At 35.6% G+C, this 12,446-nt stretch overlaps 1 protein-coding gene across 2 annotated transcripts in view; it reads right to left on the reverse strand.

Annotated features, from left to right (window-relative positions):
• Positions 1 to 11,601, reverse strand: part of trmt61b (tRNA methyltransferase 61B) — a 28,372-nt gene extending 16,771 nt beyond the window's left edge. Inside the window, exons 1-3 of one of the 2 annotated variants that reach the window (XM_028797366.2) lie at positions 11,368 to 11,601; positions 9,724 to 9,870; positions 7,684 to 8,539 (exon numbers count right to left, since the gene is read on the reverse strand). In XM_028797366.2, coding sequence (XP_028653199.1) covers positions 7,684 to 8,439 — 756 coding nt within the window. In that variant the 5' untranslated portion in view covers positions 8,440 to 8,539; positions 9,724 to 9,870; positions 11,368 to 11,601. The remainder of the gene's footprint in view (positions 1 to 7,683; positions 8,540 to 9,723; positions 9,871 to 11,367) is intronic. The other variant, XM_028797367.2, reaches the window with a different exon arrangement.
• Between the last annotated feature and the right edge of the window lie 845 nt (positions 11,602 to 12,446).

The following is a 12,446-nucleotide window of genomic DNA, read 5'->3' on the forward strand; positions in this document are numbered from 1 at the left end:
AAAATGATTGAGCAAATAAAAAAAAAAAAATCATAAAATTAAATGTATTACCAGGAACACGACCGGGACATAGCAGCTTATTGTTCCCGTTACATCTTTACATTTAAATGGTATGTCAATGTTTACAAGTTACTGTTAAATTGATGATGTATAAACTAAAATAAAATTAATAATAGTTATTGAAAGAATATGTGTTATATTGAATACAATTTTTTAATATACACATTTATATTTCCATGATACAAAAAATTTGGATGGTTGTTTAAATAAAATACTATTTTTCAGTTGAGTAATCTTTCTCAAATTTCATATGTTTGTTTTTTTATCATTATAAAAATCTATACAAAATTTGAATCATCTATCTGTAATTATAGCTATAGTTTACTTGAAAATTCGTGAAAGTATTCAGTTAAAGTACTACTTTTTGTTGTCGAAGTGGCCCAAAAGTTGATAGGATTTATTTTTGATATAAAGCAAGTGTACAAAATCTCACTGACGTATGTCAAAGCGTTTTCAAGTTATTGTGTTTACACAGAGACACAAAGACAGACATAATTTCAAAAATTGTATTTTTGGACTCAGAAAAGTGTAAAAGGTCATGATTGATCAAAATCTCAAGGTCGAATTTTTTCACGATTCCTATACTATGTAAATGAGAAAAGTAAAAACAGAAGGTGAAGATAATCAAATGAAGAGCACAAAGGAAAAAAAACCTAGCTGTCCAGCTCTTCTAGGTGTAGTCCCCAACTCTATTTCTCCTAAAGCAGGGGTTCTCAATGTCTGTCCTGGGGACCCTCTGTGGCTGCAGGTTTTTGTTTCAACCTGCTTCTGTTTTTAATTGGAATCCTAGGCTACTTAATAGAACTGTTATTGCCCAGATTCAGTGTTTTGGGAACAATATGGAATTTAGAAAACCAAGTTTGGTAAAAAAAAAAAAAAAATATATATATATATATTAAAATGTACTAAGCAGTTATATGGGAATAATGTATTTTTTTTCTTTTTAACAATATTTTCATCTTGATGTTCACTCTTTTTCCAGGTGTTCTAATTATTTAATTAATCTATTATTTTCTAATTAGTGGGTCTAACAGTAAAGTAGTTGCAGCCTTTCATGATTCATTGTCCTTTTCCTGGGTATCTGCTCTGCTAGTTTTTAATTGTCATTAATAAGAAAACTGCACAGAGAAAGGGCAAAATATAAAGAAAGCAACAAAAGTGAGTTAAGCATTTAAATCTATAGCAAAAATGGAAATATTTCTAAATGTCTTTTAATAAATGTAAAAATCATGCCTCTGTGCTTTCTTAATATAGAATAAGAGAAGAGAAAAAAACCAGCTAATTAGTTGAGATCAGTGTTAGCAGTTGCTCACTAATTATGAATCTGGTTGAAGCAAAAACCTGAAGCCACATTGGGCCCCCAGGACCGACTTTGAGAACCACTGTCCTAAAGCATAAAACGGCCCTCCCAGTTAACACTCAGTTTTCTCCCTCACCACACTATGGCCAGTTGAAACTTCAACCCAGTTCACTTCTCAGTTCCTTACTTTCAATTGTCTCCTGGCAGGAAAAACAGACATTCAATCCAATTTAGGGGTTACTTGCTGCTTAATACTTGGAAAACGTCTCACAGTTAGGGGCAGTTCCACCAGAATTCACTTTAGAAGCCCCAGTATCCCTGCATCCCTGAACCACAATTACTATTTGAAGGACCTGACACTCTTGGTTGCTGCCAGTGTTCCCTACCCTCTGTAATATGCATTAGGAACTTCTTGCTTCCAGTTAGCTTTCTGGCTGAATTTCTCTAGCATTCTGCCAGCCCTCAAACATCTTCCATCAGTGGTATATTGCATTTATTGTTGCAACATGTCATTGATACACTGAGAAAAAGTATAAGAATTTTTATTTTTGGTGCCAGGAAGAAAGATATTAATAAGAAATGTGTAATTCACAAGCACTGTCATATGAAATCAGTATTTTGGCATACTGCAGTTTTTTCGTCTAGTTTAAGGTCAGCTGTATTGGACACATTATCACATCTCAAAACAACTGTTCTGAAGTGATTAAAATGGTTAAAAATGCTACTTTCTACAGTATAAATGTGTATAGTGGATATAGATGTCTACACACCCCTGACAAAAATTGCAGATTTTGTGCAATTAAAAAATAAAACCAATATAAATCCTGCCAGAACTTATTCCACCTTTAATGCAGAATTGCCATCTATGTATAGAAGATGAAATCAAATCATAAACTGTTTAGTAAAAAGAGGGAAAAAAGTCATACAAAAGCCTGGTTGCATTAGTGTGCTCATCCTTTAATAATTAAGGATGTGGCTGCGTTCAGAATCAACCAATTATAATAAGTCTCATTTCAAATAGTAGTTCGTATATACCTCACATCAATTAAAGTGGCTCTGATTGAACTCAGATAAAGTTTGGCTGTTCCTTTGAGATTATTCTGATTTCTTCTTGGTTGCAACATACTCTAAAAGCCATTGTCCACACAGAACTTATTTTTTCATTATTGAAAGGTATCAATCAGGACAGGGATACAAAAAAGTAACCAAAGCATTAAACACCCCATGGAGAATGTTGAAGACAGTCATTAACAAGTGGAGAAAATATGGTTCAACAGTGATTCTACCAAATCAGGATGTCCCGATGTTGTTGTGACAACAATCAGTTGTATTCTTCATATCTCTGGGTTGTGGGGTAGGGTAGCATGACAAAAGCTTTTTCTCACAAAGAAAAACATCCAATCCTGGCTAAACTTTACAAAAAGGTATACCCAGTCTCCCACAACCATGTTTAAAATGTGGTGCATAGACCTTAATCCAACAGAAAATTTGTGGGGTAACCTGAAGAGAGCTATGCACAGTAAATGTTCTTGTAATTTGAAAATCTGGAAATTTTTTGCAAGGAGGAGTGGGCAAAAACTGCCAAGTCCAGATGTGCCAAAGTGACAAGACTCTTCCCCCCCCCCCAAAAAATAAACTAATAAAATCAAAAGGTGCTTCGACTAAATATTAGTTTCGGGGTGTACACACTAATGCAACCAGGTTTTTGTAGGATTTTTTTTTCTTTTTTCTCTAAACAGTTTTTGATTTGTTTTCACTTTCTTTGTATAGACTGAAATTTTAAAATAAATGGGGAACAGGTTTTGACAGGATTTATCTTGGTTTCATTTTTTTATTACACAGAATCTGTGATTTTGTGAGGGGTGTATGGTCTTTTTATATCCACTGTATAAGTAAAATTATATAAATTATCATAGACTTATCGGCCCTTATTTGCAATAATATGGACAGTGCCCATGTTAAGTTAGAGGCATTATAGTGCTAAAGAAACCAATAAATTTATTGCATGACAATAAGGATTGACTTATGAAAAACCACTTAAGTAGGAAAATCTTTTCTGTTTAAGCATACACAGGTTAAAGTTTTCAAAATAATGAATTGAGTCAAGTAATGTGGATGCTGCATTTTGAAGCTTCCTTAAAAATATGCTCTTTTATCCTGCAGACTACTTCTAGCCTGTAAATTATATATATATATATATATATATATATATATATAGAAACAGCAAAAGAAGGGCAGACCACTTATAAGTAAAATGGCATTTAGTTTGGTTTTATTGCTGATGTTACTTCTTGAATTAATGAGCAGTTAATGCACAGCAAGGCAGCAGTACATTTACGTAACAAAATAAATAAAGTCTAAAGAATGGAAACCTTAATGAATACTAAAATGTACAGTACTCATATAATAGAACACTGTGATACACAGACCACAAGGGAGTAAGTGAACAAGCAATGGTGAGTTTTTATCAAATAGTATTTATAAAAATCACTTCAATGAACAATGCAATTCTACACATAGCTATTCTTTCCTCTCTAACCAGACATCCTAACTAGTACAGGTGCTGGTCATAAAATTAGAATATCATGACAAAGTCGATTTATTTCAGTAATTCATTCAAAAAGTGAAACTTGTATATTAGATTCATTCATTACACACAGACTGATGTATTTCAAATGTTTATTTCTTTTAATGTTGATGATTATAACTGACAACTAATGAAAGTCCCAAATTCAGTATCTCGGAAAATTAGAATATCAATTAAGACCAATGCAAAAAAAGGATTTTTAGAAATGTTGGCCAACTGAAAGGTATGAACATGAAAAGTATGAGCATGTACAGCACTCAATATTTAGTTGGGGCTCCTTTGGCCTGGATTACTGCAGCAATGTGGCGTGGCATGGAGTCGATCAGTCTGTGGCACTGCTCAGGTGTTATGAGAGCCCATGTTGCTCTGACAGTGGCCTTCAGCTCTTCTGAATTGTTGGGTCTGGCGTATTGCATCTTCCTCTTCACAATACCCCATAGATTTTCTAAGGGGTTAAGGTCAGGCGAGTTTGGGGATACCATGGTCCTTAAACCAGGTACTGGTAGCTTTGGCACTGTGTGCAGGTGCCAGGTCCTGTTGGAAAATGAAATCTGCATCTCCATAAAGTTCGTCAGCAGCAGGAAGCATGAAGTGCTCTAAAACTTCCTGGTAGACGGCTGCGTTGACCTTGGACCTCAGAAAACACACTGGACCAACACCAGCAGATGACATGGCACCCCAAACCATCAGTGACTGTGGAAACTTTACACTGGACCTCACGCAACGTGGATTCTGTGCCTCTCCTCTCTTCCTCCAGACTCTGGGATCTTGATTTCCAAAGGAAATGTAAAAATTACTTTCATCAGAGAACATAACTTTGGACCAATCAGCAGCAGTCCAGTCCTTTTTGTCTTTAGCCCAGGTGAGACGCTTCTGACGCTGTCTCTTGTTCAAGAGTGGCTTGACACATGGAATGTGACAGCTGAAACCCATGTCTTGCATACGTCTGTGCGTGGTGGTTCTTGAAGCACTGACTCCAGCTGCAGTCCACTCTTTGTGAATCTCCCCCACATTTTTGAATGGGTTTTGTTTCACAATCCTCTCCAGGGTGCGGTTATCCCTATTGCTTATTGCTTGTACACTTTTTTCTACCACATCTTGTCCTTCCCTTCGCCTCTCTATTAATGTGCTTGGACACAGAACTCTGTGAACAGCCAGCCTCTTTAGCAATGACCTTTTGTGTCTTGCCCTCTTTGTGCAAGGTGTCAAAATATATGTATCAAAATAGTGTAGTTACTGTATTTACTAGTGTATTGGAAAAAATGCTATTTGGAGATCTTCAAAATTGGTTGTGAAAAGGAACTGACAAGCAATGTCTGACTAAATTGTCTTATACAAAAAAACATCTACACCTTTACAATTGCATTTTTACTCAGGCATTTTGCCTTAAGTTAATGCAAATGATAAGCAGTGTGACATAGTGGTGTTCGAACCATACAACTGACACTGTATGACCATGAGCAAGTACCTTCACCTGCCTGTGATTCAATTGGAAAAAGAAAACAAAAGAAAAGTAACCAATTTTATCTCAAATATTGTAAGATGTCTTGGGTAATAGTTATCATCCGATAAGAAATTAATCATAATATAAATATTTTATAATCCTGTAAGCTAGGGCTGATCTGGTTCCATACTTTTATCAGAGATGAATCAAATGCAAGTGATCTCCCATTTAACTCAGCTGGTTGTTCTTCAATCCTATTGCCCAGAAGTATAATGTTATAAACATGAGTTGTGTTTCTGAAATCATCAGTTAGCAAAGATGCATACCACCTCTAGCTAAAGAGAAAGTGAGGCCACAGAATAAAATGCTAGAGGTGGCAAAACCTCATGGCTCATAGAGGGTATAAGATTGTTAAGAGAAACTGAAAGACAGAAATGCAATTTAAAAGTAGTTTCCACAAGTTCTTGTTCTAATGAGTAAGTGAGGAAGATACCTGAAAGTATACTACTTGTACTCACTGTAGTTTAGTTATTTAATAAATACATTTCTGGCCTCCTTGGTGTATTTCTAGGTGTGTGGAGTGTCTATAAGGGACCTTCTACAAATTCTATCTCATTGTAATTTTAGTGTTGCTAACTAAACTAACAACCTCAGACTTTTTAACCTTTTAGAAACTGCAAGTCTTCTACTCAACATGCATTTATGCAGCAGCGTCATTACACTTTTTTTTAATTGCAAAATGTTTAAGTTGAATGTTTTGCAGTATCTATTAAATCACTGATTTCATGCTGGTTTTTAAACTACATATTTTATCTTGATCCTGATTTTATGCATCAAATAGTCTTTCTATTCCTCAAAAAATGGTCAAGGTGCAATTTGATTTTTACTTACTATTTAATAACCTGATAGCACGCATGTGTTTAGTTATTTTTCAAAGTCAAACATTATGCTGCTAGGGTGGTAGAGGAGGCACTCAGAGTGTACTCACACTGACAATTTGTTCTGTGCCCGAGCACGTTTGTCTGCATTTGACCCCGCAAAGCCTAGTTTGTTTGACTAGTGTGATCACTCTGTGCCAGGCCAACTCTGTGCTCTGCCCTGCTTGGAAGAAGTGGGCCTGAGCATGGTTCAGTAGCATTTGGGAACAGTGTGATTGCTAAACGTTCCCGAACACAGAAAACAGACATGACGTCAATGATGCGACAAGTCAGATAGTGCAATTCTCATTTCATTCAATACCATTTGAGTTAGAAACAGGTTTTTATTCTCACCTTACACATGAACATGAATTGTAGTTGGCAAGAAAAGCTGCAAATTCCTCCCTTAACATCATTTGTCTCCGTAAAAATCTCGTACATACATCATGATTAACAGCAAAACGCTGCACTGCACACTAAATAAATCTGTAAGAGGGTAGAGCGTTATCCTGCTCTACACGACTCCAAAGCAACCACAAAATAAGTAAAATCATTTTGACATGCATGTTGTTACTCTGTGTTCGGATCCTGTTTTGGCTTTACATGAAGTTGCATGGTCATGACAAAATCATACCTGGGCCCAGAACATTAAGCACAGTGTGACAGGCACACAGGGGATAATCACTCTTAGGCATGGTACAGAACAAACATGCCTAGTGCGAGTACACCCTCGGAAGTGGTCTTTGTAGACTCTGCACATTGCTCTCATGTCTGTGTGGGTTTTTCTCTTGGTACTCCACATTTCTTACAAATTGCCAAAGCCATAAATGGCAGGAAGACAGGCAACCCAAACCTGGTCCTAGCATGAGTAAGAGCACGTGTGTTCTGCATTGGCACCCTGTAATGCCAGGATAGGATGCGACCCCTTGTGACCATGAACTGCTAAAATAAATTCAATTAGTTATTTACTGCCAAAAATTACATATTTATAAGCCAGTGTCTCTGAAAATTCCAAAAATTATTCTTAAAACCATTCATTAAATTATACACTTGCTGACAAAATTAGGCTTGTATACAAATCTCCATTTACTTGTATGGAGTATTAATCAAATTTTAACCAAACTCTACATTTTTGTAGCAAACACAAAAAATTAATATATATAGGTTATTTGCTGTGAGACAATCTTTATTTTGGCAGCACATAAACCATGAGAGAAGCCAATGATGACCAAAGGAAGGATTGGTCAAACAGCAAATTTAACACCTCCCTTTGGAAGGGTGAGATCTGCCACAGTTAAGTGGCCCAAGTCATGAAATTGTACTGGACATGCATTGTGAATATAGAAAAACCATCTCACCAACAAACCATACAAACCTTTGGATAGGATATAGTCGGGCCTCTTTTCATCAGAAGTACATACTCTTCTAATGAGGGGCGTCTCATGAGGAATTTAAATCCAGTTGAGGAGGGGATAAATTGACCAGGTAGAACTCCTATAATATCCCTGTGGTGGATCAGTCCCCAGTTACACTGCAGCTTTCCAACAGCACTCAGAGTAAACATTTTCCTAAACTCCACACGGTTCTTCTTGCGGAACTCTGCCAACACAAGGTCCTCTGCTTTGAAAGGGGAATGGTGGCTGTTCATTGACTTCTCTGAGCCGAAGCATGCCATTTTTGGAATTTCTTCTACAACTTCATTTGCTGGAGAGGTAATTTCTACTTTAGTCTTGGTAAGAACAGAGTAAGATGCCATATTATTTATGCCCATGTGAGCTCCATTACTGCTATTAACTTCAACCTTATCCTTCAAGCTTTGAACTTCTTCTGGCAAAGAGACCTCTGGCATTAGGCGACTGAGTCTTTCCAATGGTGACAGGGACTTTCTCCACATTCTCCGATGTAAGGTATAGCCAGACATAAAATTTTGAGATGAAGAGCTGGGATCAGAGCTCAAGAATGGCTTCTCTGGGGATGTGGATAACACATCATGCTTGTCACCATCCTCATTTTCACTGTTTGATGATTGGCTTCTCCAACATACTGCTGACAAAGAAATCCACCGATGTGAAACAGGGACAGTCCTCCCTATTCTGCTTAATTTTTGCATTTTACAGGGTATCCCAAACATTGTTAGCTTAAACCTTAAGTATTAGCATACTGCTTGGACATCCAAAATTATGGTTAACTACTTTCTGGCAGATGCCAAATATCACATCGAGGCATGTTTTCTATAGGTACAAAAGTAAAAAAAAAAAAAAAAAAAAAAGCAAACAAAAACATTAATTATATTCATGGTGGAACCTGCACATTCTATATTAGCACTTAAAACACTAAAGGTTTGCCACAACAAATAAAAGTTCTGCTATAAATCATAATCTGTAAAATATACAATAAATACAATGAAAAAAGTTGATTTATGAGCCACAATTTAACCTGACAGCTACAATTACTTTTAAATCATCAAGCAATCTCCATACAAAAGATGAAAAGTAGAAGCCTAATAATATTACCATAGTTGCATGGGTAACAAAAAACACATTCAGATTTCTATTTGGCCACATCAAGTCATGAAACAAAATGCACATTGTTAAAAATAATTACAAAAAACACCTTTGCAAGATTAAATATGCAATGCTTTTGTTTCAAAATGGAGTAACTAGTGCTTTCCCTTATCATGAAACAAACAAAGAGTCCAAACAGTAAAATATGGGGGAATATAGAATGTGTGCCATGCAGGTTTTCAGTTTCACAGTTCACTGGTAATCAAAACATACTCATTTTTTACTTAATTTATCTGTGTGCAATGGTTTTTTCTTAAAGGAATACTCCACTCAAATTATATTTCTATCTGTTATTTACCCAAAGTTGTTTCTGGTGATTACCAAGGAAAATTTCTAATCGTGTGTTTTCATGAAAAACAGAGATCACAAAGTTATGGTACAATAATCTTCAATGGGAGCCAGCAAACAACATTAAAACTGTCATAGTTGCATATATACAGCACTCAACAAATGTGTTCACTTACCATTGCCTAGTCAGAGTTTTCTAATAGTCAGCACAGGTGATGTGAAAAACCTTGGTGTTATTTTTGATTCTATTCTATTCTTTCTTTTGATTGACATATTAAAAATTTCACTAGGACATGATTTTATCATTGAAAAACATAACAAAATTACGTAATTTTCTTAATCATGCAGCTGCCAAGACTCTCACACATGCTTTTGTGACCTCTCACCTGGACTACTGTCTTGTCAGATGTTAAATAGATTGCAGTATATGCAGAATTCAGCAGCAAGGATTCTTACCCATACTATATCATGGAACCATCTGTGCCAGTTATTGTATACAGTATAAAGTAATTTTACTGGTATTCAAATCTCTTCATTATTTGGTCCCTCTGTATTTCCATTACCTTCTCTGCTCCCTAAATTCCATCTTGAGCACGGCAATCCTCTGGAGTGCAACTGCTTTGTGTACCTTGATCCAGGTTACACTCTATAGGTGACTGGGCATCTGGTGTAGCTGGCAGACTTCAAATTCACTTCTAACCTTTAAAAAACTGTTAAAAACTCATTATTTTAGAAGAGTATTCTTGTAGTTTTATAAGTGTGTTCTTGTTTAAATGTGTATTTTATTAATTTTATTTACAAATGGTTTGATTTTTTCGAATTGTTGTTTTTTGATTGCACAGAGACCTAGGGTGTCTTGAAAGGTGCTTATACAGTAAATTAAATGTAAAAATAAAGTATCCATAAAAAATAAAAAACTATTTGTTTTGCATTAGCCACATATCAGCTATCCAGTAGTATGCTCATAGCATTCAAAACACAGGTATTTTTTTGAAAATATATTGTTTAGTACATCTGAAAAATCACAGTATTGCACAAACATGAAGCACATTCATACAGGATACTGCTTTTGAATTGAAGACAGGACTTTTGACCATTGAATGATGGGGAGAGGCAGATCTTCAATTTACCTCTACTGTACAAAGGCAGTATCACTAAATATTTATCACAGGAAGGTATGTAAATCGTAATAATAATGTATTGTAATAACTATTCATCATGTAAACCTGTATGCATCACTATTAGTACAAGTGCAAAAAGAACCAACTGAGACATACTTGAGTGAAAACATCCTACCATTTTAAAGTTAAAATGTTCAAAGTCAAAGTGAACTTTATTGTCATCTCAGCCACATACAAGTATACAGATAGGCGAAATTGCGAAGCTCAGGGTCCACAGTGTAACAACATGACGTGCAAATAATAAATTAAAAATACAATTAAAATTTAAATTTAAACTTAAAATACAAACAAGATGTTTTGGACCTATTTAAAGATGCTACAATTTACCATGAAAAAGTATTAGTATAAAAATGTGTTTGGGCTTAATAACAGGGGTGTATGTACTGAAATTAGACAGTTGGTACCGAATGACTCATTGGTTACTGCTGGAACCAGCGCATTGACTGGAAGTTTTGTGCCTAATGAGTGATCCGTTGTGGCCGTGTGTTTCATAGGAAACTATGAAAACATCAGGCAGATTCTGATGTTCACAAACCTCACTGATCTTCTGTGTAGACTCGGTTTTGGGCTTGTGCATATTCACTTTGCGAAAAATGCACGAGGATTTGAAAATTAAGCATGGAGAACATGCAGTGTGAATTTCGAGTTTAAACAGATTAATTATATAAACCATATACAAATATAAAATCCTCCTTTTAAATTCATTCTTGGCGAAAGTTTCACGATGTGAAGTTGCCCGTGTTTGTAAACTGTTAACTACCGGTATATTTCCAAAACTTTATCTTCTTTCTCAAAATACAATTTCGGGTTTAATCTCGACATTATTCATTATATCAAAGTATAAATGGTGTTATTATATGTGAAAATTCTTGTTTACTCTTAAAATGCATTTTTTTTTCATCGTCCAGCTGACCCTAATAAGCTTCCGTAATTAAGACCGTGCTACGCTAACGAAGAAAACATGCTGTCGCACTTTAGTTACTGGATGGACACTGTGCAAACTCCAAACAACGCTAGTCAACTTACTATGAATAATAATGGCATCATCTGTTTTCACACTTATATTTCGATGTTGATACGCCCTTCATGTGAAACAAATTCCAAAGCCACATTGAAAGGCCTCGGCAGCAGATAAGCAACCCACAACTGTCGCGTTTAATTTGTGTCATCAACCAGTGTCACAGGAACATGCTGTTCAACTGAAATCAAAAAGATGGAATTAAAGCGTTTGTGCAAATCAGATGCTGACAATTGTGAAGTTCATTTTATATATATATAGTTTTAATTTATGGTAAAATTAGAATTATAACATTTTCACATCAAATAATCCACTTCCGGGTCTAGTACGGTGGCCGAGAAATGCTCCTAACTCTGAACATTTACACACTACGGTATATGGAAGTGGGAGGCAACCGTTCAAAGATAGAGGTGTGTCAAACCTAAAAGATGGGGAGGGTTTTGTTTAATAATCAAATACGGCAATGGGGGCGAGAACTTTTAGAAAGGGGGACGGAGACGTATGGGAGGTATTTTCTGCAAAAATTAAAATTATAAAATGAAAATGCAATCTCTCTTTTGCAATTTCATTTTCAAAGTCTGCATGCAAAAATTAAAATGAAAATTAAATAACCAAATTTGTAATTTCATTTTCAAAGTTCTCGCGCAAGAATGGTTCAAAAATTAAAATGAAAACACCCATTTGCAATTTAATTTTCAGCCTGAATCGCTTTGAAGCTGCAAAAATGAAAAGTAGAACGCATTTCCGCTTTGCATTTTCAAGTTTTCAACAAGAAAATAGGGCGTGTCAATGGGCGGAGATTTGCACCTCGATTTCCTACTATTCTTCGCCCTTCGTAGTTGTAGAGCCACTTTGATCGATAAAATGACTCTCACTTCGACTGTGTTTAATTCACGTGATTTCGATCTTTTCACCCCCCCCCCCCGTACTGCGAACTTCACAGCGAAACCGTCTCACAAAATCCGAAGACTATGCATCATTGTAGTTCTCAATTAATATGAAATTTAATTAAATATTTAACATGACAGAACTTACCCTTTATTTTGTCATAATTTACATTTATTTACACTGTTGTAGAAACGGAACG

This window comes from Erpetoichthys calabaricus, chromosome 3 (assembly GCF_900747795.2).
Source record: "Erpetoichthys calabaricus chromosome 3, fErpCal1.3, whole genome shotgun sequence".
Classification (NCBI taxonomy): Eukaryota; Metazoa; Chordata; class Cladistia; order Polypteriformes; family Polypteridae; genus Erpetoichthys; species Erpetoichthys calabaricus.